Below are 20,119 nucleotides of genomic sequence, written 5' to 3' on the forward strand. Positions count from 1 at the left end.
ATGTTACTTACCTTAGTCAAGTCAAGTAACGTTGATATTTATTGGATCGTCTGTTTTAATGATTCTAGTAGTGATGTGAATGTTACTTATCTTATTCAGGTCAAGTGACATTCATATTGATTTGATCGTCTGTATTAATAATTCTAGTAATGATGTAAATGTTAATTACCTTAGTCAGATCAAGTAACATTGATATTTATTGGATCGTCTGTGTTAATGATTCTAGTAGTGATGTAAATGTTACTTACCTTAGTCAGGTCAAGTAACATTGATATTCATTGGTTCGTCTGTTTTAATGATTCTAGTAGTGATGTGAATGTTACTTACCTTAGTCAGGTCAAGTAACGTTGATATTTATTGGATCGTCTGTTTTAATGATTCTAGTAGTGATGTGAATGTTACTTACCTTAGTCATGTCAAGTGACATTGATATTTATTGAATCGTCTGTATTAATGATTCGAGTAGTGATGTAAATGTTACTTACCTTAGTCAGGTCAAGTAACATTGATATTTATTGGATCGTTTGTATTAATGATTCTAGTGATGATGTAAGTGTTACTTACCTTAGTCAGGTCCAAGTAATATTGATATTTATTGGATCGTCTGTGTTAATGATTCTAGTAGTGATGTAAATGATAATTACCTTAGTCAGGTAAAGTGACATTGATATTGATTGGATCGTCGCTATTAATGATGTAAATGTTACTTACCTTAGTCAGATCAAGTAAAATTGATATTTATTGGATCGTCTGTGTTAATGATTCTAGTAGTGATGAAAATGTTACTTACCTTAGTCAGGTCAAGTAACATTGTTATTTATTGGATCGTTTGTATTAATGATTCTAGTAGTGATGTAAATGTTACTTACCTTAGTCAGGTCAAGTCACATTGATATTTATTGGATCGTCTGTTTTAATGATTCTAGTAGTGATGTAAATGTTGCTTACCATAGTCAGGTCAAGTAACATTGATATTTATTGGATCTTCTGTATTATTGATTCTAGTAATGACGTAAATGTTACTTCCCATAGTCAGGTCACGCAACATTGATATTTATTGGATCGTTTGTATTAATGATTCTAGTGATGATGTAAGTGTTACTTACCTTAGTCAGGTCAAGTAATACTGATATTTATTGGATCGTCTGTATTAATGATTCTAGAAATGATGTAAATGTTACTTTTCTTAGTCAGGTCAAGTAACATTCATATTTATTGGATCGTCTGTGTTAATGATTCTAATAGTGATGTAAATGTTACTTACCTTAGTCAGGTCAAGTAACATTGATATTTATTGGATCGTTTGTATTAATTATTCTAGTAATGAATCAAATGTTACTTACCTTAGTCAGGTCAAATAACATTAATATTTATTGGATCGTCCCTATTAATGATGTAAATGTTACTTACCTTAGTCAGGTCAAGTACCGTTGATATTTATTGGATCGTCTGTTTTAATGATTCTAGTGGTGATGTGAATGTTACTTACCTTAGTCATGTCAAGTAACATTGATATTTATAAGATCGTCTGTGTTAATGATTCCAGTAGTGATGTAAATGTTAATTACCTTAGTCAGCTCAAGTGACATTGATGTTGATTGGATCGTTTTTATTAATTGCTCTTGTAATGAATCAAATGTTACTTACCCTAGTCAGATCAAGTAACATTGATATTTATTGGATCGTCTCTATTTATGATGTAAATGTTACTTACCTTAGTCAGGTCAAGTAACATTGATATTTATTGGATCGTCTGTTTTAATGATTCTAGTAGTGATGTGAATGTTACTTACCTTAGTCAGGTCAAGTGACATTGATGTTGATTGGATCGTCGCTATTAATGATGTAAATGTCACTTACCTTAATCAGGTCAAGTAACATTGATATTTATTGGTTCGTCTGTTTTAATGATTATATTAGTGATGTGAATGTTACTTACCTTAGTCAGGTCAAGTGACATTGATATTTATTGAATCGTCTGTATTAATGATTCTAATAGTGATGTGAATGTTACTTACCTTAGTCAAGTCAAGTAACGTTGATATTTATTGGATCGTCTGTTTTAATGATTCTAGTAGTGATGTGAATGTTACTTATCTTATTCAGGTCAAGTGACATTCATATTGATTTGATCGTCTGTATTAATAATTCTAGTAATGATGTAAATGTTAATTACCTTAGTCAGATCAAGTAACATTGATATTTATTGGATCGTCTGTGTTAATGATTCTAGTAGTGATGTAAATGTTACTTACCTTAGTCAGGTCAAGTAACATTGATATTCATTGGTTCGTCTTTATTAATGATTCTAGTAGTGATGTAAATGTTACTTATCTTAGTCAGATCAAGTAACATTGATATTTATTGGATCGTTTGTATCAATGATTTTAGTAGTGGTGTAAATGTTACTTACCTTAGTCAAGTCAAGTAACATTGATAGTTATTGGATCGTTTGTATTAATGAGTCTAGTAGTGGTGTAAATGTTACTTACCTTAGTCAGAACAAGTAACATTGATATTTATTGGATCGTTTGTATTAATGAGTCTAGTAGTGATGTAAATGTTACTTACCTTAGTCAGGTCAAGTAATATTGATATTTATTGGATCGTTTGTATTAATGATTCTAGTAGTGATGTAAATGTTACTTACCTTAGTCAGGTCAAGTAACATTGGTATTTATTGGATCGTCTGTATTAATGAGTCTAGTAGTGATGTAAATGTTACTTACCTTAGTCAGGTCAAGTAACATTGATATTTATTGGATCGTCTGTATTAATGATTCTAGTAGTGATGTAAATGTTACTTACCTTAGTCAGGTCAAGTAACATTGATATTTATTGGATCGTCTGTATTAATGAGTCTAGTAGTGATGTAAATGTTACTTACCTTAGTCAGGTCAAGTAACATTGATATTTATTGGATCGTCTGTATTAATGATTCTAGTAGTGATGTAAATGTTACTTACCTTAGTCAGGTCAAGTAACATTGATATTTATTGGATCGTCTGTATTAATGAGTCTAGTAGTGATGTAAATGTTACTTACCTTAGTCAGGTCAAGTAACATTGATATTTATTGGATCGTCTGTATTAATGATTCTAGTAGTGATGTAAATGTTACTTACCTTAGTCAGGTCAAGTAATATTGATATTTATTGGATCGTTTGTATTAATGAGTCTAGTAGTGATGTAAATGTTACTTACCTTAGTCAGGTCAAGTAACATTGATATTTATTGGATCGTTTGTATTAATGAGTCTAGTAGTGATGTAAATGTTTTGATGAGTTTGTCGCATATATAGAACTATGTCATTCAAAACGATAAAGCAATGAAGCATGGTCGGACTGCGTCGGTAAGCGCGTCATTCCATGGGCGGAATAACATACAGAATATATGTCAGTTGTCCATGTATTTCAACAATCTTCATATGCTCTTATGGTTGTATTTCTATGCTAATTCGGTGAATATATATACAACTTAACTATTATGGTTGTAGTTGTTTCAGATGAGATTATCTAATTTTGTGAATATTGTTGTTTATTTTGTGTAAGTCGAATGAAATCCTGATCATAAAAAATTTTGAATTGCTGCACTTCAGAACTATCCGAACTATCATATATATTTGTACATATAAATTTTCGATTTTGTATACTTTTGGACAAATTATTAATGGAATTTTGATTCCTAAATGCACAATTATATTGCCATGTGATTTTATTTCACTCACACACGAGTATAGACGGTATTATGGTATTGCTGTCTCAAAACACTATTCCGACATGTAAACACGTGACGTCATCATGTAATTATAATCTTTTTTGCGTTTCTTTCCAACGAGGATAATATGAGATGACGTCCACGTGAAAATACTTGATACTTGCCAGTCATACTTTCGGATGATTATGACATTGTGATGGCTTTGGAATTGAATTGGTAGTCATGTTGCAAAAAAAAAACCCGGTCAAACAAATAATAGGGAATCAAACGATAACGCGTAAACCGAACACGGTAAAATATTAGCACAGCACCGGGCATATTATAATTGTTTATATGACAATATATGATTGGTATTGATTCTTCATATTAATATTAATATTCTGCCAGTTATGTAAACATTTATGGCCTATGTCGGGATAAGTAATATATGACCGTTAATCAGACAGTATTAACATCTTTGTTACTCAGGCGAATTAATATATGAAATTCATTGTTCATTACAGAATGATGAAAGCTGCTGAGACCGATCAACATAATGAAATGATAATCGTAATTCTCAGTTAAATATAAGCAACATATATATAACTATCATTGCGAAAGTATACCTTGTTCAAAACGTATGCTTATACTAATAAAGAAATTGCCTAAAATTTACCGACTAAAGTGATACTGCGTGCTATTGGTCTGTCTGTATAATTCAATCTAGTAGAGTTGTTGTAAATGTTACTGTTCCGATTCAAGACAATTATTGTAAAACAGATACTATTTTGGCAATATTATCAGGGCATTTTAATACTCAGTTAAGCGTCCGTCTATATTATTCACTCTAATAATGCTAGGACGGCAGGATCTGCAAGCAATAAAATAGACAGATATTTAATTGTAAAAGGATAAAATACCTGACTAAACCTACTTACACATACAACACTACTTAAAGCAATAATATAGACGGATAAATAACTGTATAAGGATAAAATACCTGACTGAACTTATTTACAACAAGCACCACTCCTAGAAGCAATAATATAGCCGGATAAATAACTGTATAAGGATAAAATACCTGACTGAACTTATTTACAACAAGCACCACTCCTAGAAGCAATAATATAGACGGATAAATAACTGTATGAGGATAAAATACCTAACTAAGCCTTATTATACACACACCACTACTGGAAGCAATAATATAGACGGATAAATAATTGTATAAGAATAAAATATCTGATTAATCCCACTTACACATACACCACTACTAGAAGCAATAATATAGACGGATAAAAAATGTATGAGGATAAAATACCTAACTAAGCCTTATTATACACACACCACTACTGGAAGCAATAATACAGACGGATAAATAATTGTATAAGAATAAAATATCTGATTAATCCCACTTACACATACACCACTACTAGAAGCAATAATATAGACGGATAAAAAATGTATGAGGATAAAATACCTAACTAAGCCTTATTATACACACACCACTACTGGAAGCAATAATATAGACGGATAAATAATTGTATCAGAATAAAATACCTGACTAAGTCCACTTACAACATGAAACACCACTAGAAGCAATAATATAGACGGATAAATAACTGTATAAGGATAAAATACCTGACGAACCTACTTACACATGCACCACTACTAGAAGCAATTATATAGACGGATAAATAACTGTATATGGTTAAAATACCTGACTAAGCCCACTTACAACATACATCACTACTGGAAGCAATATTATAGACGGATAAATATTTGTATCATAAAAAAATACCAGACTGAACCAACTTACAACATGCACCACTACTGCAAGCAATAAAATAGACAGATATTTAATTGTATAAGGATTAAATACCTGACTAAACCTACTTACACATACAACACTACTTAAAGCAATAAAATAGACGGATAAATAGTTGTATAAGGATAAAGTACCTGACTGAACCTACTTATACATGCACCACTTCTAGAAGCAATAATATAGACGGATAAATATTTGTATCAGAAAAAAATACCAGACTGAACCAACTTACACATACACCAATACTAGAAGCAATAATATAGACGGATAAATAATTGTATGATTATAGAATACCTGACTAAGCTTACATACAAATACACCTATACCGGAAGCAGTAATATAAACAGATAAACAACTGTATAAGGATAAATTACCTGACTGAGCCTAATTATACACACACCATTACTGGAAGCAATAATATAGATGGATAAATAGCTGTATAAGGATAAAATACCTGACTAAGCCTGATTATACACACACCACTACTCGAAGCAATAATATAGACGGATAAATAACTGTATAAATATAAAATACCTGATTAAGCCTACTTACACATACATCACTACTTGAAGCAATATTATAATCAGATAAATAACTGTATAAGGATAAAATAGCTGACTAAGCCTACTTAGAACATGCACCACTACTGGAAGCAATAGTATAGTCGGATAAATAATTGCATAAATATAAAATACCTGATTAAGCCTATTTACATATACAACACTACTTAAAGTAATAATACAGACCGATAAATAATTGTATAAATATAAAATACCTGACTAAGCCTACGTACACATACAACACTACTAGAAGCAATATTATAGTCACATACATAACTCAATAAGGATAAAATACCTGACGAAGCCTACTTCCACACACCACTACTGGAAGCAATAATATAGATGGATAGATAACTGTATCAGGATAAAATACCTGACTAAACCTAATTATACACACCACTACTGGAAGCAATAATATAGACGGATAAACAACTGTATCAGGATAAAATACCTGACTAAGCCTAATTATACACACACCACTACTCGAAGCAATAATATAGACGGATAAACAACTGTATAAATATAAAATACCTGATTAAGCCTACTTACACATACATCACTACTAGAAGCAATATTATAGTCAGATAAATAACTGTATAAGAATAAAATAGCTGACTAAGCCCACTTACAACATGCAACACTACTAAAAGCAATAATATAGACGGATAAATAACTGTATAAATATAAAATACCTGATTAAGCCTACTTACACATACATCACTACTAGAAGCAATATTATAGTCAGATAAATAACTGTATAAGAATAAAATAGCTGACTAAGCCCACTTACAACATGCAACACTACTGAAAGCAATAATATAGACGGATAAATAATTGTATGAATATAAAATACCTGATTAAGCCTATTTACATATACAACACTACTTAAAGTAATAATACGGACCGATAAATAATTGTATAAATATAAAATACCTGACTAAGCCTACGTACACATACAACACTACTTAAAGCAATAACATAGACGGATAAATATTTGTATCAGAATATAATACCTGACTGAACTTATTTACAACATGAACCACTACTAGAAGCAATAATATAGACGGATAAACAACTGTATAAATATAAAATACCTGACTAAGCCTACGTACACATGCACCACTACTGGAAGCAATGATATAGACAGATAAATAACTGTATGAGGATGAAATATCTGACTGAACTTATTTATACATGCACCACTACTGGAAGCAATAATATAGACGGATAAATAATTGTATAAATATAAAATACCTGACTGAACTTATTTACAACATGCACCACTACTCGAAGCAATAATATAGACGGATAAATAACTGTATAAGGATAAAATACCGGAATGAATTTATTTACAACAAGCACCACTACTAGAAGCAATAATATAGACGGGTGAATAATTGTACAAGGATAAAATACCTGACTAAGCCCACTTACAGCATGCACCATTACTAGAAGCAATAATATAGACGGATAAATAACTTCATAAGGATAAAATATTTGACTAAGCCCACTTACAACATGCACCACTACTGGAAGCAGTAATATAGACGGATAAATAACTTGATAAGGATAAAATACCTGACCGAACCTACTTACAACATACATCACTACTAGAAGTAATACTATAGACGGATAAATAATTGTATAAGGATAAAATACCTGACTATGCCTACTTACACATACATCACTGCTAGAAGCAAACTATAGACGGATAACTAACTGTATAAGGTTAAAATACCTGACAAAGCCCACTTTCAACATACATCACTACTAGAAGCAATAATATAGACCGATAAATTATTGTATGAGGATAAAATACCTGACTAAGCCTACTTACAACATGCACCACTACTGCAAGCAATAAAATAGACAGATATTTAATTGTATAAGGATTAAATACCTGACTAAACCTACTTACACATACAACACTACTATAAGCAATAAAATAGACGGATAAATAGTTGTATAAGGATAAAGTACCTGACTGAACCTACTTATACATGCACCACTTCTAGAAGCAATAATATAGACGGATAAATATTTGTATCAGAAAAAAATACCAGACTGAACCAACTTACACATACACCACTACTAGAAGCAATAATATAGACGGATAAATAATTGTATGATTATAGAATACCTGACTAAGCTTACATACAAATACACCTATACCGGAAGCAATAATATAAACATATAAACAACTGTATAAGGATAAAATACCTGACTGAGCCTAATTATACACACACCATTACTGGAAGCAATAATATAGATGGATAAATAACTTCATAAGGATAAAATACCTGACTAAGCCTACTTAGAACATGCACCGCTACTGGAAGCAATAATGTAGATGGATAAATAACTGTATAAGGAGAAAATACCCGACTAAGCCCACTTAGAACATGCACCGCTACTGGAAGCAATAATGTAGACGGATAAATAACTGTATATGGATAAAATACCTGAATAAGGCCACTCACAACATGCACCACTACTGGAAGCAATAATGTAGACGGATAAACAACAGTATAAGAATAAAATACCTGACTAAGCCCACTTACAACATGCATCACTACAGGAAGCAATAATATAGTCAGATAAATAACTGTATACGGATGAAATACCTGACTAAGCCCACTTACAACATGCACAACTACTGGAAGCAATAATGTAGACGGATTAATAACTGTATAAAGATAAAATACATGACTAAGCCCACTTACAACATGCACAACTACTGGAAGCAATAATATAGACGGATAAATAACTGTATTAGGATAAAATACCTGAATAAGGCCACTTACAACATGCACCGCTACTGGAAGCAATAATGTAGACGGATAAATAACTGTATAAGGATAAAATACCTGAATAAGGCCACTCACAACATGCACCGCTACTGGAAGCAATAATGTAGACGGATAAACAACAGTATAAGAATAAAATACCTGACTAAGCCCACTTACAACATGCACCACTACTGGAAGCAATAATATAGCCAGATAAATAACTGTATACGGATGAAATACCTGACTAAGCCCACTTACAACATGCACAACTACTGGAAGCAATAATATAGACGGATAAATAACTGTATTAGGATAAAATACCTGACTAAGCCCACTTACAACATGCACCACTACTAGAAGCAATATAGACGGATAAATAATTATATAAGGATACAATACCTGACTGAACCTACTTACTTAGACACCACTACTAGAAGCAATAATATGGACGGATAAATAACTGTATAAGGATAAAATATCTGACTGAGCCTACTTACACATGCACCACTACTGGAAGCAATAATATAGACGGATAAATAATTGTATAAGGATAAATTATCTGACTGAGCCTACTTACTTAGACATCACTACTAGAAGCAATAGTATAGACGGCTAAATAAGTGTATAAGGATAAATTACCTGACTAAGCCCACTTACAACATGCACCACTACTAGAAGCAATAATATAGACGGATAAATAACTTGATAAGGATAAAATACCTGACCGAACCTACTTACAACATACATCACTACTAGAAGTAATACTATAGACGGATAAATAATTGTATAAGGATAAAATACCTGACTAAGCCCACTTTCAACATACATCACTACTAGAAGCAATAATATAGACCGATAAATAATTGTATGAGGATAAAATACCTGACTAAGCCTACTTACAACATGCACCACTACTGGAAGCAATATTATAGACGGATAAATAACTGTATGAATAGAAAATACCTGACTAAGGCTATTTACACATACAACACTACTTAAAGTTATAATATAGACGTATAAATAATTGTATAAATATAAAATACCTGACTAAGCCTACTTACACATACACCACTACTGGAAGCAATAATATAGACGGATAAATAACTGTATGAATATAAAATACCTGACTAATCCTATTTACATATACAACACTACTTAAATTAATAATATAGTCGGATAAATATTTGTATAAATATAAAATACCTGATCAAGCCTACTTACACGTACACCACTACTGGAAGCAATAATATAGACGGATAAATGGCTGTATAAGGATAAAATACCTGACTAAGCCTAATTATACACACACCACTACTGGAAAAAAATAAAATAGACAGATAAATAACTGTATAAGAATAAAATACCTGACTTTGCCTACTTACACATGCACCACTACTGGAAGCAATAATATAGACGGATAAATAACTGAATAAGGATAAAATACCTGACTGAACTTACTTACAACATGCATCACTAATACAAGCAATAATATAGACGGATAAATAACTTCATAAGGATAAAATACCTGACTAAGCCCACTTAGAACATGCACCGCAACTGGAAGCAATAATGTAGACGGATAAATAACTGTATAAGGAGAAAATACCCGACTAAGGCCACTTAGAACATGCACCGCTACTGGAAGCAATAATGTAGACGGATAAATAACTGTATAAGGATAAAATACCTGAATAAGGCCACTCACAACATGCACCGCTACTGGAAGCATTAATGTAGACAGATAAACAACAGTATAAGAATAAAATACCTGACTAAGCCCACTTACAACATGCATCACTACAGGAAGCAATAATATAGCCAGATAAATAACTGTATACGGATGAAATACCTGACTAAGCCCACTTACAACATGCACCACTACTAGAAGCAATATAGACGGATAAATAATTATGTAAGGATAAAATACCTGACTGAACCTACTTACTTAGACACCACTACTAGAAGCAATAATATGGACGGATAAATAACTGTATAAGGATAAAATATCTGACTGAGCCTACTTACACATGCACCACTACTGGAAGCAATAATATAGACGGATAAATAATTGTATAAGGATAAATTATCTGACTAAGCCTACTTACTTAGACACCACTACTAGAAGTAATAGTATAGACAGATAAATAATTGTATAACGATAAATTATCTGACTGAGCCTACTTACTTAGACACCAGTACTAGAAGCAATAGTATAGACGGCTAAATAAGTGTATGAGGATAAATTACCTGACTAAGCCCACTTACAACATGCACCACTACTAGAAGCAATAATATAGACGAATACATAATTGTATAAGGATAAAATAGCTGACTGAACCTACTTACAAATGCACCACTACTAGAAGCAATAATATAGACGGATAAATAATTGTATAACGATAAATTATCTGACTGAGCCTACTTACTTAGACACCACTACTAGAAGCAATAATATAGACGGATAAATAATTGTATAACGATAAATTATCTGACTGAGCCTACTTACTTAGACACCACTAATAGAAGCAATAGTATAGACGGCTAAATAAGTGTATAAGGATAAATTACCTGACTAAGCCCACTTACAACATGCACCACTACTAGAAGCAATAATATAGACGAATACATAATTGTATAAGGATAAAATAGCTGACTGAACCCACTTACAAATACACCACTACTAGAAGCAATAATATAGACGGATAAATAATTGTATAACGATAAATTATCTGACTGAGCCTACTTACTTAGACACCACTACTAGAAGCAATAATATAGACGGATAAATAATTGTATAACGATAAATTATCTGACTGAGCCTACTTACTTAGACACCACTACTAGAAGCAATAATATAGACGGATAAATAATTGTATAACGATAAATTATCTGACTGAGCCTACTTACTTAGACACCACTACTAGAAGCAATAGTATAGACGGCTAAATAAGTGTATAAGGATAAATTACCTGACTAAGCCCACTTACAACATGCACCACTACTAGAAGCAATAATATAGACGAATACATAATTGTATAAGGATAAAATAGCTGACTGAACCTACTTACAAATGCACCACTACTAGAAGCAATAATATAGACGGATAAATAATTGTATAACGATAAATTATCTGACTGAGCCTACTTACTTAGACACCACTACTAGAAGCAATAATATAGACGGATAAATAATTGTATAACGATAAATTATCTGACTGAGCCTACTTACTTAGACACCACTACTAGAAGCAATAGTATAGACGGCTAAATAAGTGTATAAGGATAAATTACCTGACTAAGCCCACTTACAACATGCACCACTACTAGAAGCAATAATATAGACGAATACATAATTGTATAAGGATAAAATAGCTGACTGAACCTACTTACAAATGCACCACTACTAGAAGCAATAATATAGACGGATAAATAATTGTATAACGATAAATTATCTGACTGAGCCTACTTACTTAGACACCACTACTGGAAGCAATAATATAGACGGATAAATAATTGTATAACGATAAATTATCTGACTGAGCCTACTTACTTAGACACCACTACTAGAAGCAATAATATAGACGGATAAATAATTGTATAACGATAAATTATCTGACTGAGCCTACTTACTTAGACACCACTACTAGAAGCAATAGTATAGACGGCTAAATAAGTGTATAAGGATAAAATACCTGACTAAGCCCACTTACAACATGCACCACTACTAGAAGCAATAATATAGACGAATACATAATTGTATAAGGATAAAATAGCTGACTGAACCTACTTACAAATACACCACTACTGGAAGCAATAATATAGCAGATAAATAACTGTATAAGGATAAAATACCAGACTGAACCTACTTACACATACATCACTACTAGAAGCAATAATATAGACGGATAAATAATTGTATATGAATAAAATAACTGATTAAGCCCACTTACACATGCACCACTACTAGAAGCAATATTATAGACGGATAAATATTTGTATAAGGATAAAATACCTGACTATAATATCATGGATTCTAGTGGCTGTATGGTTTTTGCATTCATGTGAATGTTACTGGCCTTATTCTGAGGTCACTAATTACTGGCGCAAGTGTTACTAGCGTCATTCAGTACTATATTTAGATTGTTAAACTAAAAATGTTTTATATTATTGTATAGTTTTGTAGATTTTATTTTATTTTACTTGCGTTTACATTAATCAAATTATGCTCGGAACCGACTGTGCCATCTTGAATATCGAGAATAACTTTGTGCAACTTTTACATGGTTCGTATAGTATACACAATTCACACCTTGTTAGCACATTATATGCTTATATGCTTTCAATCTTCTGGTGGCGTTATAAGAATAATAATTGGTCTGCGCTAATTACATAATTGATAATAATATTACAATTACTGGACCTGTAATTGGACTTGTGAAGATACTAATTGCTCTAGTTTCAATATATATATTTTTCCATAAACTGGTGATGTTGCAGTTGTAGTCCATGTTGTTTTACATCGTGCCGTGTACAGTAACAACAGCAATACTATATTTATATTCCTGTTAATTAGCGTTACTGATCTGCTGTTCCTGTAGAGCTTGTGGAAAAAGAGATCAAAATATCAATATGCGAATTTACGTTTGTATTCTAAAAGCTGTGTACATCAAACCGGACACTGAAAAATATAGGTCACAAACAAGCAATAGAGCGTCTCAAAGCCCAATAAATTATTTTAAATTGTTAGTGTTCTGAATAGGAAAGCACACAATCATATTTACAGATGACAGAGTTGTCATGGGCGTTGACGGCATGTTACCAGAGTGTTGGTGGTAGAGTTGCCAGAAAGTTGATGGCAGCGTTGTTGGGGTGTTGGTGTCAGTGTTGCCAGGGTGTTGGCGGTAGCGTTGCCTGGGAGTGTGTTAGCAGCATTGCTAAGGGTGTTGTCATCGGCGTGGGACAAGCCGTGACAATGGTAAGAGTGTGAATATGGGCGTGAACTTCAGACAAGCTATGTGCTTTTAAATATTAATGCACAAATGTTAAACACCGCGGTGAATGTGCTGGTATAGAATTTTCAAGGACATTTTTGGATAACATTTGTAAGAGTGGATTCAGGCGTAGACCTGTTAATATCGTCTGTGCCAATCATTCCCAAATTGTTTACGTAACAGCAGGGCCACCATTGGCAAATATACCCCATTAATATATGGTTATAGCCATCGGCTATCGCATCATTTACACGTTATTGTACCCATCCACAACTGCTGCTGGGTATTATGTTAACATATAAATTGCAATTTCAAGGTTGGTTAACCAAATTAATAGTCACTACGTTTCAATGGAATTAGGTAATGCCACATCCATGACAACGCTGTCCAACGTTTATATTGGTCAATTCTTACCCTTCGAGATAACAAACAACTGATATGTAAGTCAGCATGGCAGCTAATGAGAAATCAGATGTTTGATACATTTCTCGCAAGTTGCATTTCATTATCGGTTATACAATGATGACTCGAATTGAGTGAACGAACTCTGATTTATCCAACGCCGTCACACATCTCGAAGGGAAGAGCCGACGCAAATACATGCAGTGCTGTGGAAGAAATGTGCGAAAATAAAATATATAACCTTCTACTCACTCACAGACTTGATCGACCGTAATTAATAACATAAAATACACTACCTTATCTAAGTTTGATTTCAACCCTTAAATAGCATTCGAATCCCACCCTTAACATAAATTCTTACGTGCTACAAATTTTAGAATGTTGTTTTGGACTTCCCATGAGCCATGTGGTTGCACGAAGATAGGCGTCATTAAGACTGGTTAAACTTTTGTTGGTCTTTCAGATTTCATTGCTCGATCAAGTCTGTGAGAATGCTATCGACTGGTCTTGCTAACGACAAGATGTTAGGAAGAGCAACACAATATTCCAGCCCAGGGCTGGTCTAAGACGAAGTTGTAACAATAAAGGTTTGTCCAGGAGTGAAGGATTTTCACCAGCGAACGAGGCTGCTTAACCATGGTAACAAAGGTAGTCTCATTCATGCCCACATCTCGTGCGACCACGTGACCGGGGAGCTTCCAATTTACAGACCCACTGTTTGGTGAGGTTGTGGCGGAACATGGCGCTTGAGATGAAGGCTTGGTATATTATAAATACAAATCACGAGGCATTGTGATTTGCCGAAATCGGATGATTTCCCCCAAAGTTTTCATATTACTCCTCTGGTCACGTGGTCACACGAAGTAGGGCGTTTCTTGACGGGCGTGAATGAGACGGCCTTTGTGGCTGTGCCTCGTTCGCAGGCTGTGGAAAGTAAAAAGGAAAGGGAAGATTAGTGCGAGGGACGAAGACAACAGTCAAACATAAAGACATATCACACATAGTTTAAGAAACAATATTATAGAGTATTTACAATGCAGCTGGCGGAGAATACGACACTGGTGACGGTGAGAAGGGGTCAAATGGAAAGTGCAATCGTGTAGATTTAATAGCGCAGGTTACCATGGCAAATGTTGGGCCAGATGATATGATTAGTGAAAGTCGATCTGACGTTTCTTACAAATGCAAAAAGCTCATTTTATATGGTACGGTGGCGCCATGCATCGGAGCTCTTTCTGCTTTTCATTCTTGTCATTTTCTTTTGGGACCTGTCGCTTGTGGAAATGAGGCATTATTCTCATAATGGGGATCCTTAATAAAAAAAACGGCAAAAACTGCGAACAGATTGCTGTCTAAGTCAGTCAAACATTACAGTTGGGATTGGGGGAGTGAAGAGCCAACAATTGAAAAAAGGACACATGAGAATAAAAATGTGTTCCATATGCCGTATTTTACCGCCAACATATTCAGTTAGCCGCAACAGTTGGTCTTTTCAATGGTCACAAATTAGGTTTACAAATGGGGCTACACAGATGAGTTGGTAGTAATAACCGGTAGGCAGACATAGTGTGCGTATTCACGACAACATGACATCTGGGTAGGCTTCTTACAAACCACTGCACCTTTGCAATGCACTTCTAAAATTGAAAGATCAGATAACGATGAAAAAGAGAAAACGTGTGTTCTCACCGTGCTGCCGGATAATATGTACAGACAGTAAACGTGAAAGTCAGTGTGTATAAGAATTACATTTTTATTTTACAGGAGCCAGTATCCGAATATGTCAAACTCTCATTTGATAGGTTAGTTTGTATTAGGAAGTCAAAATTATATGCTGCATGTACATATTATGTCAAGCATTTCACATGAAGACTCTCCGTTTTCGACATTGTGAAATTCTTTCGCTTTTTGAGAGGAAAAAAACCTGAAAAACAAAATGAATTTTGACATGATAATTCAGAAATTTACATTAGGAATAATTCATAACGAAATGTATTCCCTGTGCACCCATAAATAGTTTTCATAATTACCGATTACAAGATGATTTGCTATATTATCTATATTTGTGCCTTCTATTTGTCTTGAATTATTACTGATAGAAGCTGAATGAAATTGCAAACGATGTAGTGTGTTCAATAACTCATATTTAAACAATAACTTTAATAAATATGGTTTTACTTGGTAAAAATACTGTATTTTTCCGAATAAAAACGAAAGAAGTTTACAATGTCGAAACCGGAAAGTCTTTAACTTGAGTAAAAAGAACCAAGTTTTGTATTTTTAAACTGTTGCTGCAGCGTGTCGTTGATTAGCGGCTGCTGTAAAAAGCCTCGGGTGTTATACGGTTTTTGTAATAAATTTTGTCTGAACACAACAGTGCTCTGTGTTGAAATAATACATGTTGTGTGCCAATAGTGAGATATCCTGTTTGTCTAATTAGTAGTACATGCTATGAAAAGTGTCGGGGATATCGGATAAACTTGTAAATAAAATACACAAATGTTTTCCTGTGTCTATTACTAGCCAGCGTTACCGGCGGATTTTGCAATGCCGGGTCACATGGGAATCGCAGTATGATGCACATACACCATGCATTCAGTCAAGCAAACATGTTAAAAGCAAAACATAGGGGAATTGACTTGCTTTTAATAAATACATTAGAAGCGTACTTAAAACTATATTAAATGTATGATATGCCGCATTAGTGTAAACTATATAGCATACGGGCTAAATATAATGCACGTGTCAGCAATGAAACTGCTCTCAAGATATATGTTTAACAGGCTCGTCAACTACTTAAAATGCTTGCCAACGGTAAACAGTCACACGAGTTGCGGGAAATGGGCCGTGGCAACAAGTGCCATTCCACAGGGCAGCGAGGGAGGCTCCAAAGTCAGTATTATATATGTTCATTGGCAGGCCAAGTCAGGAAGCTTAGTCGAGATATGCTCGCATTGAGCCGTGCCTTTTTTCTTTTCTTAACTGTTTCTTTGTATGTAATACACAGCGAAGGTCATTACTACAATGGGAATGTATACGAAAAAGTCACAGTGCTGTTGCCATTAAATGACCAACGCCATTAAGCCAGTATTAGCAAAGACACCCCTGGTAGGTGACTTCTATTTCATCTAATTTACCGTTTGTGCGCTCTACTTTTATTTCCCCTCAAATGACCTTGATATGCTGGGAAAATAAGCATATTATGTATACAGGTCATGTAAGAGAAAAACTGTCTTTTTAGTATTATATGTCACGTGGATTGAGTTAGACACGGCACGTTCCATGGTAGATTGGCCCGCTATCGGGGACACCGGTTCGTCCATCAGATGCAAGAAAAGTTGACCATTCATTTTGGTGATGGAAAGCGAAAAGCCAGTCCGCCTGTATTTCTATTATACAATAATAGTGGGGACATTGTTTGCATTGTTGCCAACAAAGGACCGGCAATTTTATTATAGGAACTTGGGAATAATCTCCTCCAGAACAAAAAGAAGTCTGCGTCCAGCCGTCCGATATGCTACCCAAAGATGCAAGTCTTTGTGTAACTAACCAAAATTTCACACACATTAACAATTCAAATATAGACTGATCCCTAAACTGGCCTAGATGGTGGCCGCAAAGTGGCACAAGAAGCCATTTCCTTATCATAAACTTGAAAGTATATAAAAGATTGTAATGACTCATTTCGATACCTGTTGCTTCCAACTGCGCCATAAATTCTCTCATCTGTTCGACGAGATCTTCACTCCTGGCTATAACAGAATTGTTAACTCCGGCCTTCACGAACGCACCTCGCTCTTTCTGAACCTTTCGCTCTAGATCGGAGACACGGTCCGCCAACCCATGTTGATTTTCGGACAAAGTCTCCATTTCGACGTCCTGCCACATGAGTAAGTCTTTCAATTGTTTTGTGTTTGCTGCACCGGACGCGATCGCTGACTCCGTACTAATTTTACCTAGATTTTCATCCTCCACGGTAATTGGCCGATCGATAGGTAATCCAAGGGTTTCCACGATTCGATATTCGACGTTCTCCGCGCGACTGGTGCTCTTTCCGTCACCAGTTTGGCCTCTAGCTTGGCCTGCGTGGGCGGTTGTTATTAGTACCCATAGTTCCTCGTTCTGTTGCTTTACCTCGTTGTATTTCAGTTCCAGCTCATGCACGCGACTCCATAACTCGTCCAAAACTTCTTTATGCACACTGGTTGCCTCCACAGGCATCGACTTAGCACGAAAATTCACCCCGTAGCCGGCGATAAGTAGCAGAGTAAACGCGAACTTCATGGTGCTTGCAGAAAACATGGCCTCTGTATTACTAGTCCACTGTCCCTGGTCAGTACCGCGTATAGACAATCCTAGGCAATCTTACTATCAAAGAATATTTCATTAAAATTCAGAGCGCATCGTCTTCGTTCTTTTGAGGTTTTTATTTGCTTTCATGCCCGGTGGTCTCGGGGCCATGTATTTAAAAGGCCAATTCAAATTATAGTACTGTTGCGCGCATGCCACAGTTTTCCAAAACCACAGTCCTGAGTCACACACAAAGGAGCTCTCCTAAGCCGTTTAATTTCGTCGAGGAATCCCAGCGAGAAGTTTGGAGAACTTTTCACGATGATTGCAAGTCTGGATAGCCGAATACTGAATGAGCGTCACTGCCTTTTGTACTGTGCTCTTTCTTTGCACACGTCTGTACCTTAAGGGGCCTATGTAGCTGGTTGTGTACGATACCTGTCCTTCAACGCTGACCGCGTTACTGCATTTGAAAACGGGACACAAATCGGTAGACACCAATCAAATTTGGGACCCCGGAAACTAAATGTGGATTAGCACAACTTGAAAAATCAAGAAATGTGTTTTCACTTTGAAGAGCTCCAATGAGCAATCGACGAAGCTGACAAATCCTCCAAGAGAATGCACAAACGCTGATATTTGGAAGGTTTGTATATATTGGCAGTACTTTGTTCATGTAGCCCACTGCATATCTTGGAAACCACCCGAACATGAAAACAGTCTATAGGTGACGAGAAGTACAATATACGTCTTCGCTACATGCCTGGATAAATTAAATGTGCTATTGTAATTTTTTTTCACGACAGATTTGTCTTACTTGTTTTGGGGATAAACTTCAAAATACTATCGTATATGGTCTGTAATTGTGTGTACATATGTAACTATATAGGCTCTTCTCACCAAGGCATTATGTGTGCAGTTTTAAGGAAATCTATGAAGCAGAGGAGCGACAACAACAATGTGTTTAACCACGCTGGCATGGATGCTGCACAATCAAGGGTCCTGGAACTCACCGCTTTCAACAAGCCCCTGGACTCTGCGGTCAACTTCACGCTTAATACAAAGACAAGTTGTGTTCTATTTTGTTTCTCCTTTGTGGGCACTACTCTTTTGGCTTATTTGTCATTGCCACGTGTTAACGGGAAATACTGAGAAGGCATGAATTTTCGACAAGGAAATTTGTATTCACAATGCCCATCTATGTATATATGAAGCACGGATACGGACATGCCAAGGTCATCATTCGCCAATAGGGAATTACTAGGCAGTTTGATGAAGAGATGAAACGGAAAACGCTCTCTTCGATTAAGTTGATGTACTCAGGAAGGGAATAATTGAAGGTTTGTAGATTTAAGAAAAATGACGGCATCACCACAAACATAAGTGAGGTAGCATTAACACGCCACCTGTTGTGTGCTAGTCTGACAACTCATAAAATGGAGCTGTGCCGTGAAATTGCCCAGGGGAGAAACTCTCCATTCCACATGTTACATCACAAGGGAATATTGCAAACAATAGGGGCAATGGTTCGAAATATTTCATTTCCTTTCGGAAGCACTTTGATC

At 34.8% G+C, this 20,119-nt stretch overlaps 1 protein-coding gene across 1 annotated transcript in view; it reads right to left on the minus strand.

Moving 5' to 3' along the window:
- The window catches only part of LOC102802000 (uncharacterized), a 31,783-nt gene extending 13,217 nt beyond the window's left edge, over window positions 1-18,566 (minus strand). The window contains exon 1 of the mRNA XM_078006989.2: window positions 17,957-18,566. Coding sequence (XP_077863115.1) covers window positions 17,957-18,566 — 610 coding nt within the window. The remainder of the gene's footprint in view (window positions 1-17,956) is intronic.
- Between the last annotated feature and the right edge of the window lie 1,553 nt (window positions 18,567-20,119).

Source organism: Saccoglossus kowalevskii, chromosome 1, assembly GCF_978046115.1.
Source record: "Saccoglossus kowalevskii chromosome 1, keSacKowa6.1, whole genome shotgun sequence".
Taxonomy (NCBI): domain Eukaryota; kingdom Metazoa; phylum Hemichordata; class Enteropneusta; family Harrimaniidae; genus Saccoglossus; species Saccoglossus kowalevskii.